The 21061-nt window shown below is 40.9% G+C and overlaps 1 protein-coding gene across 3 annotated transcripts in view; it reads left to right on the top strand.

The window, feature by feature from the left end:
• SCAI (suppressor of cancer cell invasion) overlaps nucleotides 1–21061 on the top strand; it is a gene marked incomplete at both ends in the record, with an annotated part of 122552 nt that overhangs the window by 86749 nt on the left and 14742 nt on the right. For 2 of the 3 annotated variants that reach the window (XM_080709302.1, XM_080709303.1), the window contains 7 exons: nucleotides 1678–1776; nucleotides 1921–2073; nucleotides 7985–8086; nucleotides 8329–8430; nucleotides 9145–9223; nucleotides 12300–12399; nucleotides 15580–15661. In XM_080709302.1, coding sequence (XP_080565428.1) covers nucleotides 1678–1776; nucleotides 1921–2073; nucleotides 7985–8086; nucleotides 8329–8430; nucleotides 9145–9223; nucleotides 12300–12399; nucleotides 15580–15661 — 717 coding nt within the window. The remainder of the gene's footprint in view (nucleotides 1–1677; nucleotides 1777–1920; nucleotides 2074–7984; nucleotides 8087–8328; nucleotides 8431–9144; nucleotides 9224–12299; nucleotides 12400–15579; nucleotides 15662–21061) is intronic. The other variant, XM_080709304.1, reaches the window with a different exon arrangement.

Consider the following 21061-nt stretch of genomic DNA (forward strand, 5'->3'; position numbering starts at 1 on the left):
TATTTATTTATTTATTTATTTATTTATGGATGGTACTGGGGATGGAACCCAGTTTCTACCTCCGGGCTATACTCCCAGACCTTTTTTATATTTTATTTGGAAACAAGGTCTCACTAAGATGCTGAGAGCCTCACTAAGTAGCTGAGGCTGGCTTCGAACCCGTGCGATCTTCCTGTCTCAGCTTCCCAAGCGCGGGGATTACAAGCGTGCGCCACCACGCCCGGCTTGTCTTTATGTTTTAAACATTTTTTTTATTCCCAGGTAGTTATCTTAATTCCTTTATTTTGTCTCTGCAACATGTTTTACAGTTTACCGCCTATCACGAGATGGTTGGGAAACGCAAATAAAAGTTAAAAGTCTTAGTTTAGATGAAAATTATTGAAAGGTTAAGTAAAGGCACTTAAGTATTATAAATAGATTTTTCTATTACTTTAGCTTCTGCATCACTGACCTTCACTCATTCATGTAGTTAAAAAATTAACTGTACTGAGTATCTAGATTATATCCATGGTTATTGTATACCGTATTCTGGTTGTACTCTGTACCCAGCTGTTTGGCGTACTTTCCTAATATTTGGTATTTAAGCCTGAGCTGCATGTTTTCGCAAGGTCACTGGAAAGTAGCTCTATATTCTCCTCTGTATTCCTAGTCCCCAGTTACTAATAGTATTTTCAAAATACTATATATATATGTATATGTATATACACACACATAGACACACATATATATACATACATACACACACACATACATACCCAAGAAAATTTTTTTTTGGTGGTACCAGGGGCCTTCTACCTCCTATTTTATGTTTTATTTGGAAACAGGGACCCTTAAGCCAGCTGAGGCTGGCTTTGAACCTGCGTGATCCTCCTGTCTCAACCTCCCAAGTACAGGGATTACAAGTGTGCGCCACCACGCCCAGCTTAGTAAATATTTTTTAATGTTTAAATGCTTCTTTTTTTGTGTGGTATTAGGGATGCAGCCCAGGGGCATTTTACCTTCGAGGTGCATCCCCAACCCCATTTTTTGTTCTTTATTTTGAAACAAGGTCTCACTGAGTTGCAAAGGGCCTCACTATGTAGCTGAAGCTGTCTGCAAACTGTGATCTTCTTCTCAGCTTCCCAAATGCTTGGATTACAAGCATGTGCCACCACACTGGCTTTAATGTTTAAAAGTTTGTTTCTCTTTTCATACTTTTATGTGTGTAGGGGGGTTATCAGGAATGAACTTAAAGGCATTCATTCTATCTCCAAGATATGTCCCCATACCGATTTTATTTATTTGGAAACAGTCTCACTAGGTTGCTGAGAGCCTCACTAAATTGCTCAGGTTACCCTAGAACCTGTGATCCTCCTGTCTCAGCCTCCTAAATACTAGGATTATAAATGTGCGCTGCCATGCCCAGATATCCTTTTAGACTTTTTCTATTAGTACCTTCACTGCTGATGGAGCAGTGACTCATCAGTGGGTTTCTATAATGATCCTGTTTGATGTGTATCATTCTCATGGTTTTTATTTTAAAGCAAAACTTCATTTTTTTCATTCATAATTGGGACTGTGCATTGAAAATAACAAAAACTTAGCTATACTATCTTCTGTCATGAATGTTCCAGTATGGCTATATAATTTTGTAGGTTTTTTACATAACCCCTTTGCTTTGTGGTATTTTAAAATCAGGAATTATCAGATGAAATTGAGGATTATACTCACCGCTTTAATACTGAAGATCAAGTGGAGTGGAACTTGGTGCTTCAAGAAGTGGCAGCTTTTATTGAGGTCAGTTTGTAAAAAGAAGGTTGTACTAACTATGGATAGAGAAATGACGGTGTGTTGTATGGTTTGTGTGTGTGTCAAAAAGAAGAAAAATAATTATTACAGTGCTATTTTATGTTGCCATTATCTTGTTACTTTTTCCTACAGGCGGACCCCGTGATGGTGTTAAACGATGATAATACCATTGTTATCACTTCCAATCGCCTTGCTGAAACAGGAGCTCCGTTGCTGGAGCAGGGCATGATTGTGGGGCAGTTATCTCTGGCTGATGCACTCATTATTGGTAATTGTAATAATCAGGTAAAGAATTGTGAAGGAATTGTTCTTCAAATTCTCTCTGAAAAATAGTTTTTGATTGTCACAGATCTATTTCCTTATAAGTAGCCTAATGTTGCTGGGTGAGTTAAGAGGATCAGGTTTTGGGGATAGCCTTGGCAATGGAGTGAGACCCTGTTTTGAAAAAAAAAAAATAACACCGGGCGTGGTGGCGCACGCTTGTAATCCCCGCGCTTGGGAGGCGGAGACAGGAGGATCGCACAGGTTCGAAGCCAGCCGTGCTGGCGTAAGAGACCCTGTTTCAAAAATATAAAATAGGTCTGGGAGTGTAGCCCGGAGGAAGGAGGGCTTCCAGGAACCCCAGTACCACCAAAAAAAAAAAAAAAAAAAGGGCTGAGTGTACAGCTCAGAGAAAGAACCACCCTGGATTCAATTCCCATACCATCAAAACAAACAAACTTAATATCCATCTGAGGAAATGGTGATTCATATTCTGCTGTATGCTGTATATATATATTTAATGTATACATTAATTTTTTTTGTGGTACTGGGGTTCCTGGAAGCCCTTCTACCTCTGGGCTACACTCCCAGACCTATTTTTACATTTTCATTTTGGAAACAGGGTCTCCTAAGCCAGCGCGCGCGGCTGGCTTCGAACCTGCGCGATCCTCCTGTCTCTGCCTCCCAAGCGTGGAGATTACAAGCGTGCGCCACCACGCCCGGCGTATACATTAATTTTTAATGATATGGGAAGATGCAGTACATGAAAATAAACTTGCTAGCTGGACATGGTGATGCATGATTGTAATCCCAGTACTTGGGAGGCTGAGACAGGATCGCAGGTGCACAGCCAGTTACTTAGTGAGGTCCTCTACAACTTAGTGAGACTCTGTTTCAAAATACAGAATATAAAATAGTGCTTGGGGTATAGCTCTGAGGTAGAATGTCCCTGGCTTAAAACTTGCTGTGGAAATATGAATTATATGTTAGAATTTCTGTATACATACCTGCACAGGAAGACCAGCTGGAAATTTACCAATATCTTAGGCTTATTTCTTCCTCTTCTTTTTTTTCTATTTTCTTTTTTGTGGTATTGAGAATTGAACCTAGGGAAGTTTTGACTTCGCACCACATCCCCAGCCCCCCTTTCTAATCATCTGTGTACCTACTGTTTACTTGTGGGAGCCGGTCTCATTACGTCGCTGAGAGGCTCGCTACGTTCTGAGGCTCCTTGATCTGTGGTCCTCCTGTCTCAGCATCCCTAATGCCAGGCTACAGGTGTGTTCCTCCACACTCAGCTCATTTTTTTTCTTGTTCAGTTTTTCTAGGAGTGTGTGTGTGTGTGTGTGTGTGTGTGTGTGTGTGTGTGTGATTAAGGATTGAACCCAGGAGGGTCACTCTTATGACTAAGCTACACCCCCACACTTTTTTATAAAAGGGTCTTACAGAGGAGCTGTGCACTGGCTTCAAACCTGGCAATTTTCTGTCTCAACCTCCCCACTACTGGGGTTACAAGTGTGTTCCACTGCTCTCACATATCATAATATTCTCTAATTTTATTCATTTTATGCAGATGATCTCGATAGGCATTTTTCTTCATATCTTTTATAATAGTTGGGTTTGGGTTCTTTGTTGTAATTCTGTCTGCTAGAATTTTTTGAGACTTGTGTTAAGGATGCCTTCTTCCCGTAAGAACCTACATTTACTTTCTTCCAAAACCCAGAGGCAATATCAGTTTTTGTTTTCTTTTAAAATAAAACCATTACAGATTTTTGCATCATGCAAAGAGTGTGCATTCAGGTTCACAGACCACAGAAAAACACCCATGGCCATGAATTCTGAGGCTTACTTCTCCATCTCCTCCAATAGTCATGGCCAAGGTAGAGATGTCTCTTCCATGTCTCTCTGTGGAGCAGATTTATTTGTAGCATATTCCTCTCCTGAGGCCCATCTTTTTTTTTTTTTTTTTTTTTCTTTGCAGTACTGGGAATGGAACCCAGGGGCATTCTACCTCCGAGCTATACCTCCAGCCTTAGTTTTTTATTCTTTATGTTGAAACAGGGTCTCACTGAGTTTTAAAGGGGCTCACTAAGTAGCTGAGGCTGTCCTCCTGTCTCAGCCTCTCAAATGCCAGGATCTCAAGCATGCGCCACCACGCCTGGCTTTTCTGAGGCCTTTTTGTGCTTCCATATTTGTTAGGTCAAGTGTGTATGTGTGGGAGGGGACTATCCCAACCAGTTCCTCCTCAGACTCCTGTGTCATCTTTGCTACAGGGAAGCTAGAGCACAGGTGCCTGCTTACCTCCCAAACTTCTCCTTCTACCCTGGCCTCTGAGCAAATCTCTCCCTCTCTTTTTTTTTTTTTGTTGTTATTGGCGATTGAACTAGGGGCATTTTGCCTCCAAGGTATATCCCAGTCTTTATTTATTTACTTATTTGTTTGTTTGTTTGTTTGTTTGTTTATTTATTTATTTATTTATTTATTTATTTATTTTTGGTGGTACTGGGGTTCCTGGAAACCCTTCTACCTCCGGGCTACACTCCCAGACCGATTTTATATAATGTTTAAATTTGGAAACAGGGTCTCTCAAAGCCAGCAAGGCTGGCATCGAACCTGCGCGATCCTCCTGTCTCCGCCTCCCAAGCTCAGGGATTACAAGCGTGTGCCACCATGCCCGGCTATATTTTTTATTTTAAAACAGGGTCTCATTAAGTGTTGAGGGTCTAACTTATTTGTTGAGGCTCCTGCAAACCTGCAGTCCTCCTTTCTCAGCTTCCCAAATACTGGGATTACAGGTATGTGCCACTGCGCCTGGTATTTCAAAAGGTATGTTGATAGGTAGCTAACCTTTATATTATTGTCAGCATAAGCTTTGTTTTTATGTTTTGTTTGGAGATGGCTATTTTGTTCCCTTATGTAGAAATGACTTTGATTATGCTAATCTTATAATGACTCATGATATAGGAATTCAGCACAATTCATTCATTCAGTCAGTCAGTATTTATTGAGTTCCAATTCCGGACAAGGCATGGGGGATGATTAGGATTAACAACAACAGAACCCTCCAGAGTTGCTTCCCCAATGGAGCTTGCCTGCTTGCTTGCTTGCTTGCTTGCTTGCTTGCTTTTTCTCCTTCTTTCCTTCTTTCCTTCTTTCTTTCTTTTTTTTATGGAACTGGGGATGGAACCCAGGTGAATTTTACCTCAGAGCTACACCCCCAGCCCTGTTTTTTATTCTTTATTTTGAAACACCCTCTCACTGAGTTGCGGAGGGCCTCACTAAGTAGCTGAGGCTGGCCATGAACCACGATCCTCCTGTCTCAGCCTCCCGAATGCTGGGATGACAAGTGTGTGCCACCACACCTGGCTTGATCACTGACATTTTTCAAGATTAGTGATTGAGCTAAGAGCCGAGGGTAAGCACAAGTTAGTAGTGTCAAACATTGAGCATGCCAGGTAACAGGAAGAGCAGGTGCCATGGCCTAGAGGCCAGAGGGGCGTGGTTAGTGTGCGACAACAAGGGAAGCTACTCTGGCTAGGGAAGGGGCTGCAGGAAGCAGGAGACACCGGTGGACTGGAATGACAGGGCCTGATAAAGCCCACTGAGCAATTTGTCTGAATCCTAATTGAACTCTAATCTAGAAAGGTTTGAGGAAAGGGGAGGAACAGGAGGAAGCCTGCATTTTGAGAAACCACTTGGTTGTAGTTGTAGAGAATGGGTTGGAGCAAGAATGGAGGTGGCAGAGCATTTGGGAAATTGTTGTAGTGATCTTGGTGCACAGTGATCCTTTGCACTGAAGGGCTGGGGTGATAATGGAGCGCTGAGGGAATCTGTAATTCTGCTGTGTAGAACTTTTTCCTTTGGGCCTCAGGTAGCCAGCAGTGTTAGTGATGTAAGGGAGCATAACTTTAATTTATTTTTATTTTAGACAAGTAAGTTGGTAGATGAGCCAGCTTAGTATCTCTAAACTCTGATCTAGAAGGTCTTGTCTCATTCCCTTACGTAGAGATAACAGGTAGTAAGTATGTGCCACTTTAAGCTGGGCATGGTGGCGCACGCTTGTAATCCCCGCACTTTGGAGGCTGAGACAGGAGGATCACAGGTTCAAAGCCAGCCTCAGAAACTTAGCAGGGACTCAGCAACCTAGTGAGACCTTGTTTCCAAATAAGAAATAAAATTGGGCTGGGGGTGTAGCTCAGAGGTAGAATGCCTCTGAGTTCCATACCTAGTGGGCAAAAAAATTATATATATATCCTGATTTGGTAGCATATGCCTGTAATTCCAGCATTTGAGAGGCTGAGACAGGAGGATCGTGGTTCGTGGACAGCCTCAGCTACTTAATGAAGCCTTTTGCAACTCACTGAGACCCTGTTTTCAAATAAAAAATAAAAAATAGGGCTGAGGGTGCACTTAGAGGTAGAATGCCCCTGAGTTCCATCCCCAATACCCAAAACACACACACACACACACACACACACACACACACACACACACACACACCACAAATGTATACACGTATATACACACATATGTATGTATATATATATATATTTTATTTATTTTTGTGTGTATGTGGTACTGGAATTGAATCAAGGTCATTGTATCTCCAAGCTACACTCCCAGCCCAATATCATTTTTTATTTGGAAACAAGGTCTCACTGCACTGATAAGAGTCTCACTACTTGCTGAGGCTGTACTCGAACTTGCAATCCCCTTGTCTCATCCTCCCAAATACAGGGATTACAGGCATATACCATCATGCCTGACTCTAAAAGTTTGAAACTTTAAAGAATGATTTTCATAAACAGATTCTTGGCTTAACTAAAGAATTTCACTTTTATTTTATAGAAGTGGGTTATTTATTGATTTACTAATTTGGGGTACTGGAGATTGACCTCAGAGGTATTTTACCTCCAAGCTACCCAGCCCCGCTTTATGTTTTTGTTTTGAAACAGTATCTCGCTAGGTAGATGAGTCTCACTACTTGCTGAGGCTGTCCTTGAACCTGCTATCCTCCTGTCTCAACCTTTCAAGTACTAGGATTATAAGCGTGCCCGGGCCTGGCTTAAGTGGGTACTTTAAAAACTCTTCCTTTTATTCTTATGTGCCTACCTGAAATTCTGTATACATAATATTAAAAATGAAAAGGGATACAGTGTTAAGTATTGTATAGTGCCAAAATGTACTGAAGAGATTATAAAATATGAGTCCACACATATTTTAGCCTAGAGAAAAGTTAACGTTTTTTGTAGGATCTGATATAGTTTCTGTAACTACATTTTCATTGTTTTAAAAACCACCTGAAGCCGGGCTTGGTGGCGCACGCTTGTAATCCCAGTACGTGGGAGGATGAGACAGGAGGATCATGCAGGTTCACAGCCAGCCTCAGCTACCTAGTGAGGCTCTCAGCAACTAAGTGAGACCCTGTTTCCAAATAAAATATAAAATAGATCTGGGATATAAAATAGCCTGGAGGTAGAAAAGCCCCTGGGTTCCACCCCAGTACCAAAAAAAAAAAAAAAAGAAAAAAAGAAACACTGAAGAAATTAGTGCATCAATAGAGGTATAGATAGATGAAGAGATATGAGATGACACAGTTATTTCATCTTTTCTGTCTTTTGAAAATGTTCATATGCCCAATGTCATTAAGTACACATGAAAGTCAAGAATAAAGCTGTGTGTGGTGGTGTATGCCTGTAATTCCAGTACTTGGGAGACTAAGGCTGAACGATCACAGGTTCAAGGTTAGCTCGGCAACTTAGTGAAACCTCCCTCACCAAATTAGCAAGAAAGACCCTGTTTTTGAATAAAAAGTAAAAAGGACTGGAAGTATAGCTCAGAGATAGAATGCTCCTGGGTTGAATCCCAATACAAAAATTTTAAAAAGAGACTTATCCGTGTACCACCTTATTGGCCATATTTGTTTTCCTTGCAGGTTAAGTTCAGTGAACTCACTGTTGACATGTTCCGGATGTTACAAGCCCTGGAAAGAGAGCCAATGAATTTAGCTTCCCAGATGAATAAACCAGGAATGCAGGTGAATGCATTTGTAAATGTGCTAACTGTTGTTGTGTCTGTTGCTCATGGGGTTCAGTCCATTATTAACAAATGTGCAAATTGAACACAGAGCTCTCTTGAAACGACATGGAAAAATCCCTAAGAATAATCACAGTGATACTGAATAAAATTGATATTTGACAGGGCAGAGAGGGAAAGTTGGCCTTAATAAGTCATTCAAATGTAGCTTGTCTGTGTATTGTTTTCTGTGTGTAAATATAGGAATCAGCAGACAAGCCTACCAGACGAGAAAACCCCCACAAATATCTGCTCTACAAACCAACCTTCAGTCAACTGTACACTTTCTTAGCAGCATCTTTTAAGGTACTTGTAACCCAGCACTTTTTGTTATCTAGAGAAAGTGTGTCCTGAGTGGAATCTGGGAATCACTCTTCTCTTTGAATATTTGAGGGAGGAGTTTAGGTATAATATGAAAATGAAAAACTCCCTGTAGAATGAGTCCTAATCATAACTGTTTTCAGAATGATCATTGCTCTTGATGTTGTGAATGTTTTTGGCCATGAACTAATGGGAATATTGGTTGTCAGTCTCTTGCCTCCAAGGTTTTTACTACTAAACTGCTTTAGATTTAATAGTCAGTGCAGAACTGAAACGTAAGAGCAGATTGCATAGCTGGTCGTATAATCAGGCAGCTCTATGAAAGGTTCTGATCATCTGAAGGAAAGATGAAAAGTGGGGGGGTTCTTCCCAGAGTTCCCCTAGAGAAAGCTATGGTGGGGAGGCCATCCTGAGACCATGAAACCTTCACTTCAGGTTTCCAGAAAACATCCTCTAAATGGTGGGGATGTTGAAACAGAGAATGTCCTTATGGCCTTTGGCAAGTTATACATTATAGATTAATAATGGACTTTTTGCCATATAGATAGTTTTAAGTCAGAACCAGCAAGTGACTTGGAAAAAAATCACAGTATGTTGAATTACCTGTTGTTTTCCCTACACCATGAAATGCCCTGACCATTAAGTAAAACTCACTTTTCCCATTTGTTGTTTTGTATATGCAATTTTCTTTAATTTCAGGAGCTGCCTGCCAATAGTGTGCTTCTGATTTACCTGTCAGCCACTGGCGTTTTCCCCACAGGTCGTTCTGATAGTGAAGGTACAATAAAGGAATGCTCCCTGTCGTGAGCAGGGCTTGAATTCTCTTTCTTTTCTACAAGACGATGGCCCATAGCCCGCAGACCATCTCAAGCTTTCTATGGAGGCTTCCAGATTTGAACTGGTCCTTTTCTTGAGCTGGCAATCTTGCAGATACTCCTCCAGTCTGTGTTATTTGCTGAAATATTATGCCCACAAATCATCAGAAAACTTATATGTTAAATGCCTGATTCACTATTAAATTTACCCAAAGCATTATATATTCATAAATACAGATGGAGCTCAATGTTTTGAAGTCAAAAAGGATGATGGCATAACCAGCCTAATTATTAATGTTGCATCAGTGAATCTTGGAGCTGTTAGTACATTAGTGGATCCGGTCAGTGGCTGCATATGGCTGAAAGTCTTTGTAGAAATCAGTGTACTTTTGTAACTGTGAAAGTTCAAGTCCTTGTTATGATTTTGTTTTCAGTCCTTTCTTTCTCTTTGTTTTATTTTTATGGATTCAATCTGTAAAATATTGGGATGCTGTTTCAGAATAAAACCTTAAACTATCCAGAATATATGAGTCTGGAAATTTGAGAATAGTTGAATAGCTTGGATAATGAATAATGCAATTAAATCTTTGGGAAAAACAATTTCTGAACATTTTTAACATTTTCCTCCTCATCTGTTTGTTGAAATTTGCATTCCTTTATAAAGTGCATGCCCCTGCCATCTTCCTTGCATGACCTACAGATTCTCTTAAAATGTTAAAATGAAAACAAAACAGAATAAATTTCTTTCAACTGATAAAATATGATACATTAAAAGTGCTATAAAATCTTAAACTACTTTAGCTTTTTGTATAATAAAGTTAGTAATTTTATTTATAAATCGTTATTTCCCTGTGTTATAACATGTACTGTTAAACTAGGTGTGGTGGTGCACACCGGCTGAGACAGGAGGATGGCAGGTTTGAGGACAGCCTTAGCAAATAGTGAGGCATCAACCTAGCAAGACCCTGTTTCCAAATAAGGAATAAAATCGTGCTGAGAATGTAGCTCAAAGGTTCTGACCAATGCCTCTAGGTTCAATCTCTAGTACCACAATAAAATAAAATAAAAAATATAACATGTACTGTTGACATCTTACTGTACTTTTTTTTTTTGGTACTGGAGATCAAACCAAGGGGTATTTACCTTCATCTGAGCTACACCCCCAACTCTATTTTATTTTTTATTTTAAAATGGAGTCTTAGCCGGGTGTGGTGGTACACACTTGTAATCCCAGCATTCGGGAGGCTGAGACCTGGAGGATCGTGGTTCATGGACAGCCTCAGCTACTTAGTGAGGCCCTCTGTAACTCAGTGAGACCCAGTTTCAAAATAAAGAATAAAAAATAGGGCGCAGAGGGTGTAGCTTGGAGGTCGAATGCCCCTGGGTTTCATCCCCAGACCCACAGAAAAACAAACAAACAAAAAAAGGAGTCTCACTAAGTTGCAGAGGGCATCACTAAGTTACTGAGGCTGGCTACGAACTTGCAGTCCTCTCTCAGCCTCCCAAGTACTAGGATTACAAGCGTGCACCACCATGCTCAGTTTAGTTTACTTTTTCAAAGTGCAGTGGATAATAGCTGAATGGTCCTTTGACAGAGATTATCTATACATCTCACAATTGCTTTTGCCCATAGACAAGAGTTAGCTTATTCATTTGACCAGTGAGAAAAGGCTATTTTCAAAACCAGAACTAAAGTAGCTGATAGAATAGTGATAATGGTGGATTTTTCACCCACTGAAATTTAGCAGTCCATAAAAAGGAAGCTTTGAGCTGGGCGTGGTGGCACACACTTGTAATCCCAGCATTTGGGAGGTTGAGACCAAAGGAGTGAGGTTCGCGGACAGCCTCAGCTACTTAGTGAGGCCCTCTGTAATTTAGTGAGACCCTTTTTTCAAAATAAAGAATAAAAAACAGGGCAGGGGGTGTAGCTCAAAGGTAGAATGCCCCTGGGTTCCATCCCCAGACCTGCAAAAAGAAAGAAAGAAAGAAAGAAAGAAAGAAAGAAAGAAAGAAAGAAAGAAAGAAAGAAAGAGAGAGAGAGAGAGAGAGAGAAAGGAAGGAAGGAAGGAAGGAAGGAAGGAAGAAAGAAAGAAAGGAAGAAAGAAAGAAAGAGAAAGAGAGAAAGAGAAAACAAAAAAGGAAGGAAAAGGAAGCTTTGAGCTGGGTGCAGAGGTACACACCTGTAATTCCAGTATATGGGAGATTGAGACAGGAGAAGCGTAGGTTTATACCCAGCCTCAGCAATTTAGGCTCTCAACAATTTAGCAAGATCCTGTTTCAAAATAAAATGTAAAATAGGGTTGATGTTGTAGCTCACAGGCAGAATGCCTCTGGATTTGATGCCCAGCATCATAAAAGGAACCTTTGTCAGTGAGAATTTTCAAATTCCATTCAGGTTTTTATTAAATTTTATAATTTGTGGCTTCTTTAAAATTATATTTATTTTAAAATGTGAAGATTTCAGTCTATCACTTTTTAAAAAAATAATTTTGTTAGCTGGGTGTAGTGGTACACAGCTCTAAATCGTAGTGCTTGGAAGGCTGAGACAGAAGGATCCCAGATTGAAGGCCAGACTCAGCAACTTAGTGAGACCCTCTTTCAAAGTAAAAAAAAAAAAAAAAACGTGCCTGGGGAATATGCACAGAGGTCACGTGCACTTTGGGTCAATCTCCAGTACCAGAGATTTTGTTAAACTAGAGATTTAAATTTTGCTTAAAATGTAAAAATTACTTTGAATATCTCAGGTTTCTATCCTTTTTACTATCCAGATTAATGGGATGCAGTAGATTCTCATTTTGTTTCTCATTATATTTTGTTTGAAGAACTGATGAATAACTAAAAGGTTTTTAAAAATGTTTTGAAGCTGACATCCTTTATGCATTAAATTGAGATGTTAAATTTTAAAATAATTAAAATGGTTTTCAGTTATCTTTCTCTTGTATCAAGGAGAGAATTACACAGTATGTTTGCATATAAACATGAATCAGATCAACGTTACTGTCCAATTGAAGTCTAGGCTTCTTCTCTTTGTTTTTATAGGTCCTTATGATTTTGGAGGTGTCCTTACTAATAGTAACCGTGACATTATAAATGGAGATGCTATTCACAAACGAAATCAGTCTCACAAGGAAATGCACTGGTACGTATTCTGGCATCCCCTCTCTTTATAAAAAAGTTAGCTCTTGAGGCTAAGACAGGAGGATCACAGGAACTTGGCATGGTGGGGACATACTTATAATCCCAGTACTTGGGAGTCTGAGACAGGAGGATCGCAGATTCACAGCCAACCTCAGCAACTTAGTAAGGCTCTCTGCAACTTAGTGAGATCCAGTTTCAAAGTCAAAATAAAATAGGGTGCCGAATGTAACTCAGCAGTAGAATGTCCCTGTAGTTCTGTCCCCAGTACATAAGTAAATTAGTAAGTGTACCCCCATATTCATTCTAGCATTAGTCACAGTATTTAAGGTATGTAAATAACCTAACTGTCTAATTTAATATAGACACCAGAACATTATTTAGCCATGAAAAAAGAAGGATATCCTGGTATTTGTAACGTATGAATCTGGAAGGCATACATGAAATCAGCTAGACACAGAAAGATAAATACCATGTGATTTCACACTTTTATATAGAATGTTTCCTTTTATATTTCTTTTTTTTTTTTTCAGACCTGGGGATGGAACCCTATGGGCATTCTACCTCCGAGCTATACCCCTAGCCCGGTATTTATTCTTTGTTTTGAAACAGGGTCTCACTGAGTTGCAAAGGGCCTCACTAAGTAGCTGAAGCTGGCTGAAAACTACCATCCTCCTATCTCAGCCTCTCAAATGCTGGGATTACAAGCATGCACCACCATGCCTGGCTATGTAGAATGTTTTTAAAAAGTGAAATTTAAGCCAGGCATGGTGGCACATGTTTGTAATCCCAGCACTTGGGAGGCTGAGACAGGAGGATCGCACGGTTCGAAGCCAGTCTCAGCTACTTAGTGAGGCTCTCAGCAACTTAGTGAGACCCTGTTTCCAAATAAAATACAAAATAGGTCTGCGAGTATAGCCTGGAGGTAGAAAGCTTCTGGGCTCCACTCCCAGTACCACCAAAAAAAAAAAAGACTGGGAGTGTAGGCCCCTGGGTGCCACCCTAGTATAATAAAAAGGAAGGAAGGAAGAAAGAAAGGAGAAAGAGAGAAAGTTATAAAGCTGGGCATGGTGGTACACATTTCTAATTTGGTATTTAGGACACTGAGACAGGGGGTTCACAGACAGCCTCAACTACTTAGGCCCTCTGCAACTTAATGAGACCTTGTATCAAAATAAAGAATAACAAAAATAGGATTGAGGGTATAGGTCATAGGTACAATGCCCCTAGGGTTCCATCCCCAGTATCACAAAAAATAAAAATAAAAAATGGAACTTATAGAAATGGTATGGAAAGTTAGTTTCCAGGGACTGGGGAACCCTGTCTCAAAATTTTAAAAAAGCTAGGGAGGTGGTTCATGATAGAACATTTGCCTAAAATACTTGAGGCCCCGGGTTCAATCCCCAATACTACACAAAAAGGCAAAAACTAAGTATAGATTTCAAAGGCTTATTTGAATAGGGTTTATCTTATTTCAAAGCATGTTCTTAGAGGGAGTTATTTGTGTGTGTGTGTGTGTGTGTGTGTGTGTGTGTGTGTGTGTGTGTGTGTGTGTGTTACTGTGGATTGAGCCTATAGGCATTTTACCTCCATGCTATACTCTCAGCCCTATTTTGTTTTTATTTTGAAACGGGGGTCACTAGGTTGATGAGAGTCTCACTACTTGTTGAGACTATCTTCAAACTTACAATCTTCCTGTCTCAGTCTCCCAAGTATTAGGATTACAGGTATGTGCCACCACGCCCAGCTAGATGGAACTTTAAAAAATGAAGCAAATGTGGGGCGTGGTGGCGCACGCTTGTAATCCCCGCGCTTGGGAGGCAGAGACAGGAGGATCGCGCAGGTTCGAAGCCAGATGCGCACACTGGCTTAGGAGACCCTGTTTCCAAATAAAAATTTAAAAATAGGTCTGGGAGTGTAGCCCGGAGGTTGAAGGGCTTCCAGGAACCCCAGTACTACCAAAAAATAAAAAATAAATTAAAAAAAAATAAAGCAAATACCTGTATACTAAGTTGTGAGGTTTTCTTTCCTTTTTCATTTTTATATTTTTGTAATACATTCTGCTTCTGAGCTGTTTACTTGTGTGTGTATGCGGTACTGGGGATGGAAGCCAGGGGCATTCTACCTCTGAGCTATACCCCCAGTCCTATTTTTTTTTTATTATTAATCTTTATTTTGAAACAGGGTTTCACTAAGTTGCAGAGGGCCTTACCAAGTAGCTGAGGCTGCCCACAAATTTGGGATCCTCCTGTCTCATCTTCCTAAGTACTGGGATTACAAACATGTACCACCACGCCCGACTTTACTTTTTGTTTTGAAACAGTCTCCCTAGGTTGCTGAGGCTGGTCTCAAACCTTCAATCTTCCTCTCTCAGCCTCCCAAGGCACGTGCCACCACACCTCAGCAACCTAGGGTGGCGCACGCTTGTAATCCCAGCATTCGGGAGGCTGAGACCGGAGGATTGCGGTTTGCAGACAACCTCAGCTACTTAGTGAGGCCCTCTGCAACTCAGTGCGACCCGGTTTCAAATTAAGAATAAAAAACAGAGCAGAAGGTGTAGCTCAGAGGTCAAATGCTCCTGGGTTCCATCCCCAGACCCACAAAAAAAAAAAAAAAAAAAAAAAAGAACTAAGCACAAAGCATGAAAACCCCAAGGGCATTCTACTCCTCTACTCCTGGGTTTGTATCCCTACGCGCCCCCACCTCCCTGCTCTTTTTCTACTGAGAATTGAACCCAGAGGCATTCTGCCTCTGAGGCACACACTCAGCCCTATTTTTTGGAAACAGGATCTCACTAAGTTGTGGATAGCCTATATGCTAAGGCTCCTGAGAGCCTATGATCTTCTGCTACCACACCTGGCTCTCAGCCCCCCCACCCCCTTTCAGTTTTTTCATTTTTGAAACATTGCCTCACTGGGTTACTGAGAGGCTGACTAAGCTGCTGAGGCTGGTCTCAAACCTGTGTTGGGATTACAGGTGTATGTCACCATGCCTGGCTTTTCTTTTTCCAGATAAAACCAACTTGACTGTCCCAATAAATACAGACTTTTTTTTTGCCTTTTCTTGATTAATCTTGTTTTTTCACTGTTGTTATGGAAAGGAGCTCTGAACAGACCAAACTAAAGAATAGGATGTGTGCACCGTGGGTGGCATACTCAGGGCCTCCTTACTGTTGTTTCCCCAGCCTTCATCCTGGAGATCTCTATCCTTTCACCAGGAAGCCCCTGTTCATCATTGTGGATTCCTCCAACAGTGTCGCCTACAAGGTGAGTCCACGCCCCCATGCACATGCTGGACAGCATGGCACTGACCCATGGACCTACTCTTACCGTGTACCTTTGTATTTTGCTTTATTGTACCTAATTTTGCAGTTTGTATTTAGTGTTTCTTTTCTTTTGAGGTTGTGCATGCTAGTCAGGATCGGGTGCTATGAATAGAAACAAGAAGAGAACGCATGAATGGACACTCAGTGGAAAGTAATAAATCCTCCTGCAGGAAAAAAATTCAACATTTTCAAGGTCTCTGGTGGGAGGTTTATTTTTGCTATATAACCCAGAATAATTTCTTTTATAAAGGCAGATATTTTACATACATACTTAAATTTCTAGTTTTAAACATTTTCCTCTTTTGCACACAGAGCTACTGTAGTTGAAATGAAACTTGTTACACAGTAATAGTCTTTGAACATTAACATATTGTTTCACACAAAACATTAAAAATTGATCTAGCATTTAGGCAGCTGAGATAGGAGGATCTGGGTTTGCAGACAGCCTCAGCTACTTAGTAAGGCCTTTTGCAACTCAGTGAGACCCTATTTTCAAATAAAGAATAAGAAATAGGTCTGGGTTGGGGGTGTAGCCCAAAGGTAGAAGGCCCCTGAGTTCCATCCTCAGTACCATTTAAAAAAAAAATGAATTAACCAACAGGGATCTGACTTAAATATCCTTTTTAAAATACTTTGCTGTCAAGCTGGGTGTAGTGACATGTGATTGTAAGCCCAGTACTTGGGAGGCTGAGACAGGAGGGTCACACGGGTTCAAAGCCAGCCTCAGCTACTGAGTGAGGCTCTTAGCAACTTAGTGAGACCCTGTTTCCAAATACAATATAAAATAGGTCTGGAAGTGTAGCCTGGAGTTAAAAGGCCTCTGGATTTCATTCCCAGCACCACCACCCCCCAAAAAAAATTTTTTTAATATATGTATATATTTTAAATATGTATATATTATATATATCGCTATTGAAATGATTATAAGATGAATGCTATCAGATCTGCCACTTGAAGCCCTTTCTGTTGTGAGTATTCCTATGCACAGAGAGATGGAGAAGAAAACAGGGGCAAGTTTATCTAGGGCGAGAAATCGAAACGTCTGGTAGCCAGGAGAGCTGATCCCAAGTCTGTTTCTCATTTCGTTTTTATGTTTAGTTTCATGTTTTTAATTAAACTCTGAATTCCAAGAGCATCCAACCCACCCTAAATTTTTAGCATATTTCCTGCTACCCACTTTGTCTGGTTTAATATTGCAATATTTGATTTTAGGAAAGTTGGCTATGTACTTTCTTAAATCATCTTATGAGAGGTGGGAGGGGTAGGAGCCTGCTGAAGGGAAGGGAAGAGGGGGGAGCCACTGAAGGGTAAGTTTAAACGCCCCCACCCCATTTAAACCTGTAAAACTGGACAAATCCAACAGTAAATGTCTCCACAGAATTTACAGGAAGCATTCTATGCCGTTTTTTGTAGGGGGTGGTACTGGGAATCGAACCCCAGGGCATTCTACTTCTGAGCTACACTCCCAGCACTATTTTTATTTTATTTCATTTTTAAATTTTGATATGAGCTCTAAAAGTCTCACTAAGTTGCTTAGTGCTTCACTAAGTTGCTGAGGCTTGTTTCCAACCTGTGATCCCCCGTCTCAGCTTCCCAAGTGCTGGGATTACAAGTATGTGCCACCATACTTGGTGCATTCTATGTCAATGGAAAGGAGTCAGTGTTACAGTTTGATGATGGGACAGAATGCATTGATATACCTTGATTTGGATGTGTTGAATATGACCTGATATATTTTAGTAACCTATTAATTCTTTCATTTTGATTGGACATTATTGGTGGTTGCCACTTTTTATCATCTGAAGAACATCATTCAAGACAGGTGTAGTCATGTATGCCTATATTTCCAGCAACAGGGAGGCTGAGGTGCTAGGATGGCAAGTTCAAGGCCAGCCTGGAACACTTAGCAAGACCTTCTTTCAAGTTAAAAAATGAAAAAGGGCTGGAGGTGTAGCTCAGAAGTAAAGCACCTCCTGAGTTCAATCCCCAGTACCCCTACTCAAATAATTGTTTGCACCTGCTATTTCCAGACCACTTTTGAATATTGAATGAATGTTGATTGCTGATTTTTAAAAATAACTTTGTACATTATTAGAAATGCACTTATTTATGCATCATGAATTAATTTTAGATTTTAATATTCTGATTCACAAGATAGATGTTGAATAATAGATAGGGCTTTTTGTGTTTGTTTTCTTTTAATGGACCATGCAGTGTCACTACTCTGAAGAATTCAGTTGTCCAGAGCATACTGATCCTCACAGTGAACGTAAGGGGGTGTGAATACAGTGGCGCAGACCATTTGGTCTTTTTAACAATTAGTGTTACTAAGTACATCCCATTCGCATCTGCAGTCTGCTCTGGTGACACATGAAGGTATCTGGTACTTAACTTTTCTAACTGAAGCATGTGTAAAGAATGCTTGCTTGCTAGATGTGGCAGCACATACCCATAATTCCTTACTTGGGAGGCATACACAGGACAGTCCCAAAGTCAGGCATGGTGGTGCACACTTGTAGTCCCAGTACTAGGGAAGCTGAGATAGGAGGATCACGCGTTCTTGCCAAGTTGCTGGCTGAGGCTGGTCTTGAGCCTGCCTTACTCCTGTGTCAGCCTCCCAAGTACTGGGATTAGAGGCGTACACTATGGCATCTAATTTGCGTGTGCACACGTGTGTGTGCATGTGTGTGTGTGTGAGAGAGAGACACACACAGACAGACAGACAGACAGACAGACAGACAGACACTGGAGATGGCACCCAGGCGGCATTCTACCTCCAAGCTTCACCCCAGCCTTATATTTTATTCTTTATTTTGAAATGGGTCTCACTGAGTTGCAGAGGGCCTCCCTAAGTAGCTGAGCCTCGCTATGAATGTGATCCTCCTGTCTCAGCCTCCCAAATGCTGGGATTACAAGCGTGCGCCACCATGCCTGGCCACCTATTTGCCTCTAGCTGTGGTTGTTTTTTGTTTTTTTTCAATACTGGGGATTGAACCAAGGGGCAACCTACCTCTGAGCTATACAATTTTTTAGTATATATATATACACACTATTTTTTATTTATTTTGAAACAGGGTCTCACTAAGTTGTGGAGGGCCTCAACAAGGTATTTGAGACTGGCCAAAACCTGCCATCCTCCTATCTCACCTTCCCAAGACCTGGGATTACTAGTGTGTGCCGCCATGCCCAGCTAGGTTTTTTTGTTTTGTTTTGTTTTGGTCCTGGGGATTAAACCCCAGGAACATTCTACCTCTCAGCTACACTCCCAGCCCTTTTTATTTTTAACTTAATTTTATCTTATTCTGGTACTGGGGATTGAACCCAGGAAAATTCTATCAGCTACTGCCTCAGCCTTATTTTTTGTTTTAAAACAGGGTCTTGAGCTGGGCACGGTGGCGCACGCTTGTAATCCCCGTGCTTGGGAGGCTGAGACAGGAGGATCGCATAGGTTCGAAGCCAGCCTCAGCTACTTAGTGAGGCTCTCAGCAACTTAGTGAGACCCTGTTTCCAAAAAGTATAAATAATAGGTCTGGGAGGATAGCCAGGAGGTAGAAAAGCCCCTGCTTCCACCCCAGTACCCCTAAATAAATAAATAAATAAATAAATAAATACAGGGTCTCACTAAATTGTGGAAGGCCTCTTTCTTAGTTCACTATCTTATTTTGGGAGGCCAATACTGGAGGTCATGCATATGTGCCAATAGCTTTAAAACCTCATACTTGAGCCATAGTTTTGGTGTAATTTAGAAATTATTCTTCAGGCCGGGCGTGGTGGCACATGCTTGTAATCCCTGCACTTGGTTCGAAGCCAGCCACGCTGGCTTAAGAGACCCTGTTTCCAAATAAAAAGTATAAAGTAGTCCTGGGAGTGTAGCCCAGAGGTAGAAGGGTTTCCAGGAACCCCAGTACCACCAAAAAAAAAAAAAAAAAAGAATGATTCTTCACCAGAATTTGGAAAGTTTCTGCATTTCTTTGTATCCTCCATTATTATTAAGAAATACAGAACACTTAATCCTGTATTTTCTTTGTTCATAATCTTGATTGACTAAATATTTAGTGTGTGTATGTGTGTGATATTGGGGATTGAGCCCAGGGGCATTCTACCTCCGAGCTACACTCCTAGCCCTATATTATGTTTATTTTGAAACAAGGTCTTGCAAGGTTAATGCAAGTCACACTACTTGCATTACCCAAGGGCCTTCTACCTCTGAGCCTTAGTTTTAGTCTTTTTATTTTTTATTTCATTTTATTTATTTGTTTGTTTATTTATTTATTTTTGCGTGTCTGGGGGGTGGAACCCAGGGCATTTGACCTCTGAGCTACACCCCCTGCCCTATTTTTTATTCTTTATTTTTAAACAGGGTCTCAGGTAAGTTGGGGAGGGCCTCACTCTAAGTAGCTGAGGCTAGCCACAAACCGCAAACTTCCTGTCTCTGTCTCCCAAATGATGGTATTACAAGCGTGCGCCACCATGCCTGGCCTTCAATCCTAATTTTTTTTATATGACATATTTTCAGCCTCTGAAAGTATATTGAGTATTGTCTTTGTCCTTATTGCTTTTCAGGGTTTTTTTTTTTTTTTTTTTGGTGGTACTGGAGTTCCTGGAAACCCTTCTACCTCTGGGCTACACTCCCAGACCTATTTTATATTTTTATTTGAAAACAGGGTCTCTTAGGCCAGCGAGGCTGGCTTCGAACCTGTGTGATCCTCCTGTCTCTGCCTCCCAAGTGCAGGGATTACAAGCGTGCACCACCACGCCTGGCTTGTATTCTCTCTTGAAACAGTCTCACTACATTGCAGAGGGCCTCACTAAGTATCTGAGGCTCACTACAAATCTGCAGTCCTTCCTTCTCAGTGACCCAAGTACTGAAATTACAAGTGCTCACCACCACACCCAGCATGCTTTTCAATTTTTAACAATGTGCCCTGGTGAAAGTTTACTTTTATCACATACTTAATGTGTATATGTTAAGTCCTTTAAACATGAAAACTCTGCCCATTTTCTTGAGTTATTCCATTGATTTTTCTCACTTTTTTTCTTCAATATTTAAAAGGATTTTATGTATTTGACCTTCTAGTGTTATCCTCTTTGGGTGTGTGTGTGTGTGTGTGTGTGTGTGTGTGTGTGTGTGTGTGGTATTGGGACTGGGGATGGAAATGGAACCCAGGGGCATTCTACCTCCAAGTGATACCTCCAGCGTTATCTTTTTATTCTTTGTTTTGAAATAGGGTCTCACTGATTTTCAAAGGGCCTCTCACTTAATAGCTGAGGCTGTCCATGAACCATGATCCTCTTGTCTCAGCCTTCCAAATGGTGGGATTACAAGTGTGCGCCACCACAC

This window comes from Muscardinus avellanarius, assembly GCF_963383645.1.
Source record: "Muscardinus avellanarius genome assembly, chromosome: 13".
NCBI lineage: Eukaryota > Metazoa > Chordata > Mammalia > Rodentia > Gliridae > Muscardinus > Muscardinus avellanarius.